General features: G+C 35.0%; 2 protein-coding genes across 8 annotated transcripts in view; both read left to right on the forward strand.

Moving 5' to 3' along the window:
• The window catches only part of LOC101506259 (probable sucrose-phosphate synthase 3), a 10,621-nt gene extending 862 nt beyond the window's left edge, over positions 1–9,759 (forward strand). Inside the window, exons 2-14 of one of the 3 annotated variants that reach the window (XM_004491268.3) lie at positions 1–196; positions 327–390; positions 465–858; positions 992–1,293; positions 1,471–1,605; positions 1,847–1,978; positions 7,115–7,291; positions 7,380–7,433; positions 7,518–7,580; positions 7,770–8,088; positions 8,264–8,868; positions 9,130–9,257; positions 9,339–9,759. The exon at positions 1–196 is cut by the window's left edge and continues 22 nt beyond it. In XM_004491268.3, coding sequence (XP_004491325.1) covers positions 1–196; positions 327–390; positions 465–858; positions 992–1,293; positions 1,471–1,605; positions 1,847–1,978; positions 7,115–7,291; positions 7,380–7,433; positions 7,518–7,580; positions 7,770–8,088; positions 8,264–8,868; positions 9,130–9,257; positions 9,339–9,621 — 2,852 coding nt within the window. In that variant the 3' untranslated portion in view covers positions 9,622–9,759. The remainder of the gene's footprint in view (positions 197–326; positions 391–464; positions 859–991; positions 1,294–1,470; positions 1,606–1,846; positions 1,979–7,114; positions 7,292–7,379; positions 7,434–7,517; positions 7,581–7,769; positions 8,089–8,263; positions 8,869–9,129; positions 9,258–9,338) is intronic. The other 2 variants (XM_073365033.1, XM_073365034.1) reach the window with 2 other exon arrangements.
• A 1,135-nt stretch (positions 9,760–10,894) lies between these two features.
• Positions 10,895–16,270, forward strand: LOC101506586 (tobamovirus multiplication protein 1). 5 transcript variants are annotated; one of them, XM_073364914.1, is made up of 13 exons: positions 10,895–11,168; positions 12,202–12,252; positions 12,357–12,390; positions 12,867–12,953; positions 13,066–13,117; positions 13,191–13,380; positions 13,511–13,606; positions 13,996–14,056; positions 14,161–14,225; positions 14,516–14,590; positions 14,691–14,766; positions 15,008–15,120; positions 15,711–16,270. In XM_073364914.1, the coding sequence occupies exons 1-13, from the start codon at positions 11,070–11,072 to the stop codon at positions 15,741–15,743; spliced, it is 1,032 nt and encodes a 343-aa protein (XP_073221015.1). In that variant the 5' UTR covers positions 10,895–11,069; the 3' UTR covers positions 15,744–16,270. The 5 variants fall into 5 exon arrangements, with proteins under 5 accessions (XP_073221015.1, XP_073221016.1, XP_004491326.1 ...); XM_073364915.1 differs by having other exon boundaries at positions 10,899–11,168; positions 15,761–16,270; XM_004491269.4 differs by having other exon boundaries at positions 10,902–11,168; positions 14,945–15,120.
• The last annotated feature ends 678 nt before the right edge of the window (positions 16,271–16,948 follow it).

Consider the following 16,948-nt stretch of genomic DNA (forward strand, 5'->3'; position numbering starts at 1 on the left):
GGGAAAGAGAACAAGGAAGGAGAGATGCAACTGAGGATTTGTCTGAAGAGTTGTCAGAAGGAGAAAAGGGAGATGGCATTGGAGAGATGATACAAATTGAGACTCCTAAGAAAAAACTCCAGAGACAAATTTCTAATACATTGGAAGTGTGGTCTGATGACAAAAAGGAAAAGAAACTTTATATTATCCTCTTAAGGTATATTGTTATTCTTAATATATATTGGTTTAAAGAGATACTGATTAATATTGCTATAGTGGAAGCTATCATCATACTATTGTAAATGCAATGCTTGAGCTTTGACAATGATCTTGGTTTTTTTTTACAGTTTGCATGGATTGGTTCGAGGAGAAAACATGGAGCTTGGTCGAGATTCTGATACTGGTGGACAGGTATTTGATATACTGGTGGTTTTGTTCATCTTATTCAATTGATGTTTATTAATATACAATCAATGTATTTACAGATAAAATATGTGGTAGAACTTGCTCGTGCACTAGCCAAAATGCCAGGAGTATATAGAGTAGATCTCTTCACACGCCAAATCTCATCACCAGAAATTGACTGGAGCTATGGAGAGCCAACAGAAATGTTAACACAAGGTGTAGACAATGACAACGACAACACAGGCGAAAGCAGCGGCGCGTACATCATTCGAATACCTTTCGGTCCGCGTGACAAATATCTCGAAAAAGAACTTCTCTGGCCACACATTCAAGAATTTGTAGATGGAGCCTTAGCTCACATTCTCAACATGTCAAAAGTATTAGGTGAACAAGTTGGTAATGGCCAACCTGTTTGGCCTTATGTCATTCATGGACACTATGCTGATGCTGGAGACAGTGCTGCTCTTCTTTCAGGTGTTTTTTTTGTTGTCAGATAGTTTATTACTGATAGACTCACACACCTTTAAGTGTAGAAAAGTGGGGAGTCTCGGGTTCAAACACAGACCCGTGTATATCAATTAAACTGTACTTACTAGACTTCTTTCAGGTGCTTTGAATGTTCCTATGGTGCTAACTGGTCATTCACTTGGAAGAAACAAACTTGAACAGCTTCTTAAACAAGGGAGACAATCATGGGAAGATATTAATTCAACGTATAAGATAATGAGGAGGATTGAAGCTGAAGAGCTTTCTTTGGATGCTGCTGAACTTGTGATCACTAGTACTAGACAAGAGATTGATGAACAATGGGGACTTTATGATGGTTTTGATGTTAAGCTTGAGAAAGTTTTGCGTGCTCGTGATAGACGCGGTGTTAATTGTCATGGTCGATACATGCCAAGAATGGCGGTAAGAATGAGCCATTAATGTTGAGCATGTAACGTTTGAGTTTGACTCATTTAATTAATCGAGACTAATGTTCAGTTTGAGTATGTTTATTTAATGTAACAAACGAGTTTGACCAAATATTTAACGAGTCAAGTCTGAATAGTTAAATTTATTTACATTATAATGGAATATATGCAGGTTATTCCTCCTGGTATGGACTTTAGCAATGTAGTGGTACAAGATGATGGTCCTGAAGTAGAAGGGGATCTCTCACAACTTACTCGTGGTGCTGATGGATCTTCACCAAAAACTTTACCTACTATTTGGTTAGACGTAAGTAACTAGTACAAAAGTTTGGGTGCATTGCTTATATTCGAGAGTGTGTCCGGTGCCTGAAGGTGTTAGTGTCAAATACTAACACGACATGACACAATTGGTTACTTTTCACTATTATGTTTTCTTAAATTATTCCTGGTGTTGACGTACCAGTGTCAGTATTATGTTTGGTATTTGTGCATGTGTCAATGTTTTATAGATTAGTACTATTATTGACTTGAATCATAACATTGTGAAGGTGATGCGTTTCTTCACAAATCCTCACAAGCCAATGATATTGGCCTTATCAAGGCCAGATCCAAAGAAGAATATTACAACTTTGTTAAAAGCATTTGGAGAATGTCGTTCCTTAAGAAAACTAGCCAATCTTGTAAGTTTAACATAATTCAAATTGTTCATTTGGAAGAAACTATATGCGGAACTTTCTTATTTTATTTTCTGTATCTTTACAATAATACAAAGCAGAATTTATACAGACTAGGAGATTAAGGCTGGGCGCTAATCTAGCCTAAGAATTAGGGAAGTTATTCTCCTCATAATTGCTAATTCTAATAAGATAGGAAAGGCTAGGAATTAGCTAATACTAATCTATATTTAATGGACATACAGCTGTCATAAAACTGTACAAAACAAAATCTGTTGATTCTCCTTAATTAGCGCCAATCTTCAACACTCCCCCTCAATCTGGGTGGTAGATATCTATCATACCCAGATTGGACCTGATAGTTTCGTATGTGTGCCTTGAAAGTGCCTTTGTTAGAATGTCTGCTGTTTGTCTGTTTGATGAGATGTGGTTAACACTTATGATCTCATGATCAATTTTCTCCTTAATGAAGTGTTTGTCTATTTCCACATGCTTTGTTCTATCATGGTGAACCGGGTTTTTTGCAATACTTATAGCTGCCTTGTTGTCACAAAGTATTCTCATAGTGTAGTTAGTAGGAATTTTGATCTCATCCAACATTCGTTTGAGCCAAATCCCTTCACAAATTCCTTGTGCCATAGCTCTGAATTCAGCTTCTGCACTACTTCTAGCGACCACAGATTGTTTCTTACTTCTCCATGTTACCAAGTTTCCCCATACAAAGGTGCAATAGCCTGTGGTGGATTTCCTGTCAGATAAACTCCCTGCCCAATCTGAGTCGGTATAAACTTCAATTCCCTGGTTGTGGCTCTTCTGGAAATAGAGCCCGCGGCCAGGTGTACCCTTTAGGTATTGAAGGATTCTATTTAGAGCCTTCATGTGAGTCTCAGTTGGGTTGGACATGTAGCGACTAGCCAAGCTCACAGCAAAACCAATATCTGGTCTAGTGTGAGTTAGATAGATTAGTTTTCCAACTAAGCTTTGGTATCTATCCTTATCAGCAGGTACACTTTCTTCTTCACTTTGTTTCATGGGTTCTACCGGAGTATTGGCAACTTTGCATCCAAGCATCCCTGTTTCTTTGAGTAAATCCAAAGTGTATTTCCTTTGAGAAACACAAATACCATCCCTTGTCCGAGCAATTTCCATTCCTAGAAAGTACTTGAGTTGGCCCAAATCTTTGACTTCAAATTCTTCGGTTAAGATACTCTTGAGGTGGCTGATTTGATCATGATCATCTCCTGTAATAACAATATCATCAACATAGACAATAAATAAGGCTATTCTTCCCTCCGGAGAGTGCTTAACAAACATAGTGTGGTCTGTTTGGCATTGGGCAAAGCCATCTTCCCTGACAACTCTTGTTAGTCTATCAAACCATGCTCTTGGAGATTATTTCAAGCCATAGAGGGATTTATGGAGTTTGCATACCATGTTTGAGGTGTCATGTGATTCAAGCCCGGGAGGTATTTGCATATACACCTCCTCTTCTAGCTCACCGTTTAGGAAGGCATTCTTTATATCTAATTGGTGTAGGGGCCAATCTAGATTTGCTGCCAATGATAATAGGACCCGGACTGAGTTGAGTTTTGCCACAGGTGCAAAGGTCTCTTCATAGTCCACTCCATATGATTGTGTAAATCCCTTTGCAACTAATCGGGCCTTGTACCTGTTTATACTCCCATCAGCATTGTGTTTAACCGAAAAGATCCACTTGCATCCCACTGGTTTCTTCCCTTCAGGTATTGTGGTGATTTCCCATGTGCCATTTTTTACCAGTGCTTGGACTTCTTCAGTTACAGCTGCTGCCCATTCAGGTTTCTGTAGAGCTTCTTGAACATTCCTTGGAATTTCTATGTTGTCAATGGCTGCTACAAATGATCTGTAGTTTTGTGATAATTTTCCATAGGAAACACAATTCTCAATAGGGTGTTGAGTGCAAGTTCTCACCCCTTTTCTTACAGCAATAGGAATATCAATATCAACAGTGTCAAGATTCACAAGGAGTTTAGAGTTTGGGACAACGTTACCTGTAGGGATTTCATTTTCTGGAATCTGGTGAGACTCATGGCTTTGCGGTGGAGCTGTGCTAGGCTCTACTTCCTTCCTCCTTCTTCTTTCATAAGTTTTCCAACTTCCTTCGTGTGTACCTTGATTATGTTGGGTTGTTCCAATTTCATTGTTTTTTCCATTTTCTGCCTCGGCCACTGCTTCAGTTTCTGTTTGATTATGTTGGGTTGTTCCAATTTCATTGTTTTTTCCATTTTCTGCCTCGGCCACTGCTTCAGTTTCTGTTACAACAACCGGTTCAGGTTCTGCTGTCCTTTCAGCTGGGATAGGGGCAGTTTCTGTTTGTTCAAACATCCAAGGTTGGTATTCTAAAGTTTCAATTGGATATGTGTGTACTTGCTCCCCCTGAATGCCAACTTTGGGGTAGTATGGTTGGTTCTCAAAGAAGGTTACATCCATGGTGTGGTAGAATTTTTTGGTGATGGGTGAGTAACATCTGTACCCTTTTTGGTGAGGTGAGTAACCAAGAAAAATGCACTTGATAGATTTGGGGTCAAGTTTACTACGGTGTGGGTTGTGGTTGTGGACGAAGGATGAGCATCCAAAAATCTTTAAGGGAATGGAGGTGAGTATTTTGCTGGTTGGGAAGAAGATTTGGAGTGTGGAGAGGGGGGTCTTGAGGTTAAGGATCCGGGAAGGCATTCTATTTATAAGGTGTGTTGCCGAAAGGACAGCTTCCCCCCAAAACTGGTTCGGGACATTTGTGGCTAACATGATTGATCTAGTTACTTCCAAAATATGTCTATTCTTTCTTTCCGCAACTCCGTTTTGTTGTGGAGTGTCCACACAAGAGCTTTGGTGAACAATGCCAACTTTTTGTAGGTAAGAACTTAGAATCGAATTGTAGTACTCACAACCATTGTCAGTTCTAAGCACTTGGATCTTGTTGTGAAATTGAGTTTGCACCATGTTGTGGAAAACCTCAAAGATCCTTCCTACTTCTGATTTCTCTTTCATTAAAAATACCCAGGTAACACGAGTGTGATCGTCAATGAACGTGACAAACCATCTAGAACCAGTAACATTCTTAATGCGTGATGGTCCCCATACATCACTATGAATTAGGGCGAAAGGTTGGGATGGCTTATAGGGTTGGGGTGGGTATTGGCTACGTGTATGTTTGGACAATTGACAAATTTCACACTGAAAATGCTTCTGATTTTTATTGAATAAAGAAGGAAATAATTTTTCCAGATACATGAAATTTGGGTGGCCTAATCGATAGTGCCATAACATTACAGGATTGTCACTACTTGGAACACTAGCTGCTGCATATGACTGGTTCTTGAGTCCTCTTTCTAATTCTTCAGCTTGAAGTAGGTAGAGTCCAGCACACTCTTTAGCACTGCCAATCGTCTTCCCCGACTCCAAAATCTGAAATTCACACAAGTTAGGAGAAAATTTAGTAACACATTTCAAATCTCTTGTGATTTTGCTAATGGACAGCAAGTTGCAATCAAGTTTTGGCACATATAGAACATATTCTAGTGTAATATTAGGTGACAAAATAATTGATCCTGTACCCATGACCTTAGAATGTGTGCCATCTGCTATTCGGACAGTGCAGTTAAATGGATAAGGAGAATAACTAGTAAACAAATTAAAATTTCCAGTCATGTGATCTGAAGCCCCTGAGTCAACAATCCATGACTTTGTTTTTCCCATGCTAGTATTTAGAGCATGTGAGACATTCCCTCTCTGAGCCACTACAGCCGTACCACCTTTTTCTGTAGAGAGCATGGTTTGTTTGAAGATTTTTTGTAAAGCCTCCATTTGTTCCTTGTTAAATGGAAATGAAGTAGATTTTACCTCAGCTTCTTGGTAGTTAAAAATTGCGTTGCCTCTGCTGTCCCTGCTTTTGAATTGCTTGGCTTCTGGGGGTTTTCCATGTATAACCCAACATATTTCTTGTGTATGGCCTGGTTTCTTGCAGTGATCACACCAGGGACGATTTTTCTTTTGAAATGGCCGAATTTGGTTTCCTCTTGCAGCCATTGCTGAGCTCTCGGTGGGAGGTGTTGAGGTGGCATTTCCCAACATGAGTTTCCTCCTGCTCTCTTCTCTCCTTACTTCTGAAAAGGCTTCCCGAATTTTGGGAAGAGGTTTGGTTCCAAGGATCCTTCCACGGACTTCATCAAGGTCCTTGTTTAGTCCCAATAGGAACATGTAGATTCTGTCCTTCTCCACCAGCTCTTTGAATTTTTTCTTATCCCCTGGACAGTCCCATGTGACTTCTTCATATACATCTAGTTGTTGCCAATGTCTACTAAGTGTATTAAAATACTCAGTAACAGAAGATTCTCCTTGTCGAAGGTTGTGTAGAATGCTTCTTATCTCAAATATGGCAGAGGTATTGTCCACATTTGAATATGTTTCCTTCACAGCATCCCATATCTCCTTTGCCGAATCATAGAACATGAAATTTTCACCAATTTCGTTGGTCATGGTGTTGAGCAGCCATGACATTACTTGGCTATTCTCAAGTTTCCATTTTTGAAGGGTGGCATCTCCTTCTTGGGGACATTTTGTGTCTCCTGTGATGTAGTCTTCTCTCCCTTTTCCTTGAAGGAAGATCTTGACTGATCTTACCCATTGGGTATAGTTTTGACCATTTAATTTATGGCCAGTGATGAGATGACTGAGCCCATCATGTGAACTGGTCGGAAATGATCCAGTTTCCATCTTTGGCTGTTTGTCGGAAGGTTCACCCATTGCTGGCGGCGCTAGGGTTTTCTTAGGGATGGATCAGATCGAGCTCTGATACCATGCGGAACTTTCTTATTTTATTTTCTGTATCTTTACAATAATACAAAGCAGAATTTATACAGACTAGGAGATTAAGGCTGGGCGCTAATCTAGCCTAAGAATTAGGGAAGTTATTCTCCTCATAATTGCTAATTCTAATAAGATAGGAAAGGCTAGGAATTAGCTAATACTAATCTATATTTAATGGACATACAGCTGTCATAAAACTGTACAAAACAAAATCTGTTGATTCTCCTTAATTAGCGCCAATCTTCAACACTATATATGATTGAGCATTTGTCAAATGACTAATATGTTCTCAAACAGACACTTATAATGGGAAATAGAGATGACATAGAAGAGATGTCTTCAGGGAATGGTAATGTGCTCACAACAGTGTTGAAATTGATTGACAAGTATGATCTATATGGACATGTTGCATACCCTAAACATCATAGACAATCTGATGTTCCTGAGATATATAGATTTGCTGCTAAAACAAAGGTATGTTGAAATCTTTTCAATATACAGACCACACTTCTTATGCTCTTAATAATCATAGCCAACTAACTAGTTTGATATCCTCTCTTAGGGAGTTTTCATAAATCCAGCTTTAGTGGAACCTTTTGGTCTTACCTTAATTGAGGTAAGTTTTAACTATCTTGGTCCTTTGGTGATATATCCACATTTTGATGCTAAAGTGTTATTAATTTTGTTCAAACTCATGCAGGCAGCTGCACATGGACTGCCAATGGTAGCCACTAAAAATGGAGGACCAGTGGACATTAATCGGGTAATCGAATAATTATTTCGATTTTTCATCGACACATGTATACTTAGAAATTGTATACTTTGTTACATTGTGCATACTAGGAAGTTCCTATATGTCACAACATGTATTATTTTCTTAGATGTAATCAATGCAAAGGGAAAAAAAAAGACTTTATATCCTCTTATTATGTTTTCTTTGTTATAATGTTAGGCTCTCAACAATGGTTTACTTGTGGACCCTCATGATCACCAAGCAATTGCTGATGCATTACTCAAATTATTATCAGAGAAAAACCTTTGGCATGAATGCAGGAACAATGGTTTGAAGAACATACACCTTTTCTCATGGCCTGAACACTGCCGTACTTATTTAACACGCGTGGCCGCGTGTCGAATGAGATATCCACAATGGCAAACAAATAATCCAGAAGACAATGTAGATGTTGAAGAGTCTTTCAATGATTCCCTTAAAGATGTTCAAGACATGTCCCTTAGGCTTTCAATTGACGGAGATTTAGCTGGTGCATCAGGTATTACTTTTCTTGATAGAAGTTATTTGATGAGAGACAAGTGAAAAAGTAAAATGAAAATCATATTGAATAATGAGACTTACATAGTCAACGAGAAACAATTAATTAATATAACTAACTAACTATTGTGTTTAATTTGTATAACTAACTAACTAACTGATATGTCTAATAACAGGTGGTGGTAATGGTCTCGACGTGCAAGACCAAGTGAAACGCGTGTTAAGCAAGATAAGAAAGCAAGATTCTGGTTCAAGCAATGACAACATTTTACTTGACAATGTACCAAATAAATATCCTTTATTAAGGCGAAGGCGCTGGTTAATTGTTATAGCACTTGATTCTTATGACAGTAATGGAGCACCTGATAACAAGTTAATAGAGATCATACAAAAAATAGTTAAAGGTGTTCAATTAGACCCTCAAAGTGGAAGAGTAACAGGATTTGCATTTTCAACTGCTATGACAATGCAAGAAACTATTGAGTTTCTAGCATTAGGAAATGTTTCAGTGAGTGAGTTTGATGTTGTGATTTGTAGTAGTGGGAGTGAAGTTTATTACCCTGGTGTTAACACTGAAGATGGAAAGCTTTTGCCTGATCATGATTATGAGGTGCATATAGATTATCGTTGGGGTGTTGAAGGTTTAAAGAGTACAATTTGTAAACTTATGAATGCTTCTGAAGGTGAAGAGGATAATGAAAAAGCATATAGTCCTATTGAGGAGGATTTGAAATCAAGTAATGCACATTGCATTTCATACAAAATAAAGGATCTTAGTAAGGTAAGTGAAGTTTATTAATATATTAAATGTTACTCTCTCCAATTCTTTTTATAAAAGATATTTGAGTTAAAATTTGGTAAGTTGACGTATCTAGTTCATATTTTGATGTATCAGACACATCAATTTTTGTTGACTAAATTTTAACTCAACTGTCTCTTATAAAAAGAACTGGAGAGAGTATATATATAAGGATTAAGTGTATATTTAAACCATATATTTGCACAATGACACTTAAACATTGATTGAAATTGTTAATTTTAGGCAAGGAAAGTTGATGAGTTGAGACAAAAGCTTAGGATGAGAGGTCTACGTTGTCATCCAATGTATTGCAGGGGGTCTTCTAGAATGCATGTGATTCCACTTCTTGCATCTAGAGCTCAAGCACTGAGGTAATAATAATACTTGATAAAGAGTATATGATTTTTTAAAGTATATTATGAAATTGACAATTAATTATTTAAATGTGTTAGGTATCTATTTGTTCGTTGGAGATTAAATGTTGCAAACATGTATGTGATACTTGGAGAAACAGGGGACACTGATTATGAGGAAATGATATCTGGGACTCATAAGACAATAATAATGAAAGGAGTTGTGTCTAAGGGTTCAGAAGAATTGCTTAGAGGAACAGGAAGTTACCAAAGAGATGATATTGTCCCTAATGAGAGTTCTCTTATTGCATACATTAATGAAACAACTGAGGAAAATATTGCTAATGCTTTGAAGCAACTTTCAAAATCTGGAGGAATGTGAAGTGTTCAAGTATATTGTATTTTATTTACTATATGTTTTTAAAACAAGTAATACGTTTACCTTTCCAAGTATATAGAATGGAAATTTAATGTAATTATCTCTTACAATAAATGCATAAATGAACATGGTTTAAATGTAGATATATTGTTGTTTTCTTTGTTCAAAATGTTTATTTGTTGGAACATGAACATGTATATTGGATTTATAAATATCTCTATAATACAACTTTTCCATTGAATAAATAAGAAAAGTCAATTCATATATTCTCTCTCAAATCTATTATTTCTTTTCGATTTAATACCTAGAAGATCTTGGCTCATAATACATTTTATGTTTAAGTAATGCACGTATTTGTTTTTAGTTTTTTTCTTGTTTTAGTTCATGCAAATTTAGTTTCTTGGATTTTAAAAAAAAAAATTCAGGAGTCTTAATTTTTTCTTCCCTAATGTCACCTTCTACTATAAAAATAATGATTTGGTAAATAGAGGAGGTCCACTTGACACATTTATGTGATGGGGCACTAAAATTTCCTTTGTCTCAACATTTTTTATTTTATTTCCTTTAAATTACAAAGGAAAAGATATTGAGATTTCATTAAAAAAATTTGGAGAACAAGATTTGGGAGAAATTAAAAATTTCAAATAAAAAGCAAAATTTGACAATAAATAATCAGAAAATCGTCATTGAAAATTTTAACAATATCAATGATATTCTTTCGAAGAAATAATTTTAGTTCACCGTCTTTATAAAGAAGATAATAATTTAATTAATATTAATCTAATATAAACTATATATTTATTTTTTTGATATTTTATCAAATCAATATTATTTATTTCGATAAAATTGAAGAAAAAATGAGTGTAATTAGAAAATGCATGTTTATATGTAACACCAAAAAAAATTTATGAATATGCTTGAATGTGTGAAATTTGGAGCCATGGTCGTGAATACGGTTAACGTGTAAAGATGATAATAAATGATACCAAGATTTGTCACATGTTTGATTAGACATGCAAATCGCCACCAATATGACTTTACCTGAAAAAGCTACATTAAAATAAATCATGAGATAAAACCGAATTACTCATTAGTCTTAATCAATCAAAAATGCACCCAAACTAATGCAACATGAATTTCTATATTTTTATTCTACATCTTTTTCTAAACTACTTTTATGAATGTTGTATTTTTTTTAAAAATAAAATGTGTACGGATGGAAATGATATGAACAGATTACTTTTATTTAATTTTTTGTCTTTTAAAATCCAAAATGGGGTCAACGAGAAAAGTCTTTAATAAAAGATCATAAATGGTCCTTGAGTTGATTGTTGCCAGTTGCCACAACAAAGTCAAGAGAGAGAGACAGCATATTCTTTCTACATAGGAACTAACAAACCTGTCACTGTTGTGTCTTTTTTCTCAGCTTAATCACTCTTCTTTTGTAATCTATGAAAGAGGACTGGAATTGCTTCACTTTGGACTTGATCTTCTTCAATGTTGCTCTGGCTTGCATAGATGGATTTCTTGCTTTCATTGCATTTGCTCAGGTTAATTCTTCATTTCTTTCTCTTCTCCTTTTTACCTGCCAATTTAAATTCTTTATGATTTGGTGCTTAACAACTATCTGGGGAGGGGAATAGCTTTTCCAAAAATCACTTTTTCATTGGTGAGGAACCATTTAGATGCTAGAAGTAGGAAATAAGGCAAATAGGAAGGAGGATGGGAGGAGAAACATATTTCAAATTTGAGGATAAGAGTAATCATAAAAAACAAATGGAAGAGAGTAATTGAAGGACATAACATTGTAACTGGTAAAATAGTACATGGGAAGCCCCATATAATAATACCTTTTCATAAATTGACCCATTTTTACAATTTGAAGGACACTAGGAGAGTCATTTTGGATCCCTAAATTATATGTGAGAGGCAATATTACTATAAGTTCTGAGTGAACCGGAATTACAAAAATACGCTCGAGTGTGTCTTCTATTAGTAATTTTGTGGACGAAACTGACGGACAGATGACACATTAGACGAACAAGTTTACTAATCAAAGACACATTTGAGGACTAAACTAACAAATGAAATACACATCCAATGATGTTTTTGTAATTTTGATATATTAAGAAACTATAGTGACAACTCCTCACACATTTAAGGACCAAATAACTGTTTACTTTGTTTTCAATTTTAGTAGATTACTTGTTTTCTATGAGGAATTTAGAGTAAGCCAGAGAGTTAAAAGTGTTATCCTTTCAGTGTAGTATCCTTTACTTGTTTTTGCTTGATAATCTTGACTGTGTTTTGCTCCTAAGAAACAAGGAGAGTGAGAAAATTCTTCTTATCATGTTATACTTGCTAGCAGTCCCTTGATCACTAGTTGAAGTATTTGGAGTTGCAGTATTGTGTTTTACTGGTTTTACATGTATAAATGAATATATTGTAAAATATTTTGCACAATTCTGCTTAAAGTGCTGATGTTACTTGCTCCAGAAATTCATATGCTTGGTTACAATAATCCAAATTATTTCTTGTTTCTTTTGTCCTTGTGTGACAAAATTTTGCACTATCACATTGCAGGTCCTCAGGATTCATATGCGAAGTCAACAAAATGATTGGACACGCCAAAAAGTTAGTGTTTGAAGTGCATTCTATGTGTTGTTGTCATATATATTATTATACTAGCCTTTTATAAATGTAGATTCTTTGACTATATGATAGCTACTATTTTTCAGGTACTTCATATCATGATTGGCACTTCCAACTTGGGTAAGACTAAGATTCTTTATTTGATGTCATTAGCAATATCCCTTATATCACATTTGATGATAATTAAACTCGTAATTCTGACAAATTTCTTCTCGTAAAGTGGATCATTTTAAAGCTGTAATTACTTTTTCTTATGATAATAGTTTATTGAAATATAGTTTTGTAAGCACTTCAATATGGTGTGTTGCTAGCTTGCATTATAATGCAATATGTGTTAATGCAATTTGAAGTTTTTTACTAAGGATCATGTTGATCCCAAAGAAACATGGAGAGATTTTCATGTTGTATCACCCTATGTAATAACAATTATTTAATGATGTTGATCTTGCAAACCAATACAACTAAAAGAATAATTTGCATCTAGGGCCAAGCTTGAGGCTAATTACTAACATGGGATTCAATATTTTTTATGAAAAAGAGATGAATAATTGAAGACTGATAACCATAGTTGACTATTTTCCCCCTTGTATTCACAGGTTACTGTATCTATTTTACAAGTACTGTTTTTGCTACTTGTAATGGGTGGATTTGCTGGTCCGGTGCTTGCGGTTTTATTCTTATGGGTATGCTTTATTCAACCATGAACGTATGTGCAGCAACATTCATGTTTGCAAAGTCTCTGTGTGGAAACTTGACTGTTCACTATTCATTCTTACTAATGAAATTTTGTTGCAGCCTCTCCCAAAGTCATGTTTCTAGCGGCATTTCTTCTCCTGCTATCGTTCTGGTATGTCAATCAATGAAATTTTAATGCATATATAATTTGTTTGATACCTTGGAAACTACACATGGTATTGTAGGGTCGACCTTTGCCATCAGGAAAATGAAGAAGAATTCGAGGAGGAGGAGGATAATGTCGAGAATAGGACCCAACAAGCTTTGTTGGAAGGTATCATGAGGGAAAATGGTTCAGATCCGATGAAAAGCCACCGCAGATGCTGCTCAGTCCAACGCATTCACATTGGTATCCGACAAAAATATGTCATAATGGTAGAGGGGATATATCAAAACGAAATTTTTACCATGTTAAGAATAAGTTTGAAAACTAAGTACTTCGTATCCAAAAAATTAAAAATGTTAAATTCTATGTCATGTGGATTTGATGCTTTTTTGAAACCAGGTTGTGGTTCTGATCTTTGTCGTGATGATGGCATTTGCTATATTGATCTGCGTTGGAAACGACAGGAATCCAATAGATCCGTCAATTGTCGCTCGGGTATTGAACACTACTCCCATGCATCACCTAGATTTTTATCTTGTGGGAGATATTTAAATTCATCTCATTAATTTGTCTTTGTTGTTTTGAATTTTGAACATGTCATCAAAGGTGTGTTGTCTATTCTAACATATTTTTTCTGGTAGTGAATAAGGGTGTTAACCTATGAAGTACCGACATAGGCACATATAATAATTTAATAAAATAGAAGTGATCAAATGTAACTACTATATATGTCAGTGTCATGTCCGTGTTGGACACTGGCACGTGTTGGAAACTGGACACGTTTTCGATCTGAAATGTCGAGGCTACATAGGTGTTATCAAATGAAATAAATGTATGAAAAGGGATGTCAGCACATTAACATGTTCAAGTTGCAACATGTGTAGGTATATGAAACATTTCTTGCAGTAATGACACTTATATTGGCTGGAGCATTAGGGTGCTATGGTAAGCTACTATGTATTCTTGCTTTCCCTTATGACTAATTATCTCATAGTTTACAATCTATTAAGTCGGTTATTTTCTTCTACATGAATCTTTTTCCTCTATAGGTCTCCTTCTATTCTTCAAATTAAGGAAAGTACGATCTGAGACCGCTTCGTCAGAAATGTGGAAGGTTTCTTGCAAAACTCTTGATTGTTTACTGCATCTGCATTTACTCTATATACACTGCATGGTTAAAGTTAGAGGATATTAGGTAAAGGAGGAATACATTTTTGTGTGTAATATGTTGTGTTATGATGTATTACAAAAGAATACAAAGCACTAATCTTTTATTTATATCAATACTAGATTCCTGATATTAATTATTTACAGGAAAAATTCATGAAATATATGGAAATGTAGAACCCAATGTTAAGAGATAACCCAAAAAACTAAATTATGACAGGTTTGCTGCACATGCAGGTTGCGAGTTTAGCTATTATTTCTATTATATGTTTTTCATCAAGTGCATTAGTAGCTCTGAACACAGATATCCCTGTAAGTTTAGTTGCCTTCAGTTTTTTGTTTTTTTTGTTTCTGGTTTCACTAATGGTAAGTTTCTGTACTTATGCTGTTTTAATCTTGTGCTTTTTGACAGCTTTTTTATCATTGGCATTTAAAGTTCATATATGGAGTTAAAGCTTTTATTTTCTTGATCCTTTACTATTTTATAGGTAATTAATACCCTTTCTTTAATAATCATTCTGAATGTTAGTAGTATTGAAACATTATTGAGATTTCATACTTTACCTCTCTTCTGCTAAATTCCTTCATCAAGAAGTGTTCATTTGAGATTTTGATTACTGATTATGGCAATTGCAAAGTGATTTTTTGTTGTTGCTAAATTGTTAGGTTCTTCTTTGCCGTCAGCTTATTTGTTATGGATAATTAGAGAATTGCCGCCTCCTGTCACAGATAGTAAACAGGAAGAACCAAGAAGAACATTTACTTTCATCAGCCACGCCTACGAGACTTCTGACTCAAACCATCCTTTGTCATGGGCTACTGCAACAAGTTCAAAGAATCAGGTTCCATTTATTATTCATATTTCTTCGTTTAATATACTCGTCTAAATTGAAGTGCAAAACGCACAGCCTTTTTGTTTCAGGATTGTATGCACAATCAGTGCTGTGTTAGTACCTCACCAGCCCACCCTTAATTAATAAGGGTCTATTTGGATAAACAACTTAGTTAAATATTTATAACATAAGCGATTATTATATAAGCGCTTACGTATGAGCTATTTCTTCAACGAAAAATATAGTAAAGATAATTTGTTTTTCATATAAGCTATAAGCTATTATAACAAAACCTGTGTCTATGTTGATGGCAGACCCTTTCCCGGACCCTACAATCAAGAAACCTCCAATGTGAATGAAATAAAGTGTTTTCTTGGAGAGCTTATGAAAATAAGTTGAAAACAATTTATAAACATGGTCATAAGCTGTTTCCATAAGTTCTCCAAAAAAGTAAGTATATAAGCTCAAATAAGCTAATTCAAACAGGCTCTAAGCTAGTTGGGAATAGTATGAGAGTGAGAACGGTTAACGAATTGGGGTAAAGAATCTCTAGACTAGGGAAGTGCTAACTCTTTGTAGTTCTGCAACATTTCTTGCAGATTACATGCAGCCATGCTGAAGATATCACATGACCTTTGTTTCATTGCAGATGTCAAGAGCAAGCCCAATATGAGTAAAATTTTGACTGATTGAGCTCCTTATATTCCAACTGATGAACAAGTATTCTAACGACGAGTCCCAAATACACGACGAATTGTGATTCTGATAACTGACAAGGCATTTGATGAAGTACCTGTTAGTTGTCTTCCTACAGTCATTCATGTGGAGATGCATGGCTACCTTAGACTTCTCCTGATATGTTCCAACATGCAGTGATATATATATAAAATATATGTTATGTTACTTATGTACATAGCTGGAATTTGTGTTCATCTTTAGTACAAGGCTCCTTTGATGCTATGCATGACTACTACATTTTGTAAATATAATATATGATTGTAATCAAAGATAAAGTGCTTGTAAATTAATAGGAGTAAAAAACATGTTATGCTTCCCTTCAAAAATTTATGTGGTGAACCAAAGTTCTGTATTAAAGTAAGAGTGGCACCATTTGTTGGGATTGCTCACACCAAACTGTGAAATAATTTTGATAGTATAATTACTCTAGATTGATTTTTTTATAGAAATTCTAAATTGAATCTTGCAATGAATTATAACATCATTAACATGTGTAACTGATCATTCAAATATTATGAAATAGAATAAATGCATCAAAATATATTTTATTATATATGCATGATGTTACCAACTTGTGGTTGGTTTGAGCGGTTCGAACACCTAAAACAATTGGTCAACGGTTTGATCTTTGACTTTTATGTGCCGAAGAGGCTCTTTGACGTAGTTTAATCAATTGTTAAACGGTCGATACTTCGCATCTATACCTTATAAAAAAAATAAACGGTTTGTTTTTAAAATCCACCACCAAGGCTATTCTAGTATTTTCCTTTTTCTATAGGAATGTGCAATAATCAATAAAGTTATTCCAAGAGCACAAATGGTAGTGTTCTGACATGACTCATTATAACGTTCTATATCAGAAAATATAAAGCGATGAAGTACTTAATTCAATAGGAATTTAAATACTTCGATGATGTTAATATGCGCCTTGTCCGGGTAATATGTAATTAATTATTATGTTTGTAAAAAAATTAATAGAATTTTAAAATTAATATTTGTTTAATTAGATGAAAATGTATATTATTATTTATGTAAAAGAATGAAAAATTATTTTTGAAATATAAAAATTGTGTTTTTTGTAATACATAACAAACAAAAT

Source organism: Cicer arietinum, chromosome 2 (assembly GCF_000331145.2).
Source record: "Cicer arietinum cultivar CDC Frontier isolate Library 1 chromosome 2, Cicar.CDCFrontier_v2.0, whole genome shotgun sequence".
NCBI classification, from domain to species: domain Eukaryota; kingdom Viridiplantae; phylum Streptophyta; class Magnoliopsida; order Fabales; family Fabaceae; genus Cicer; species Cicer arietinum.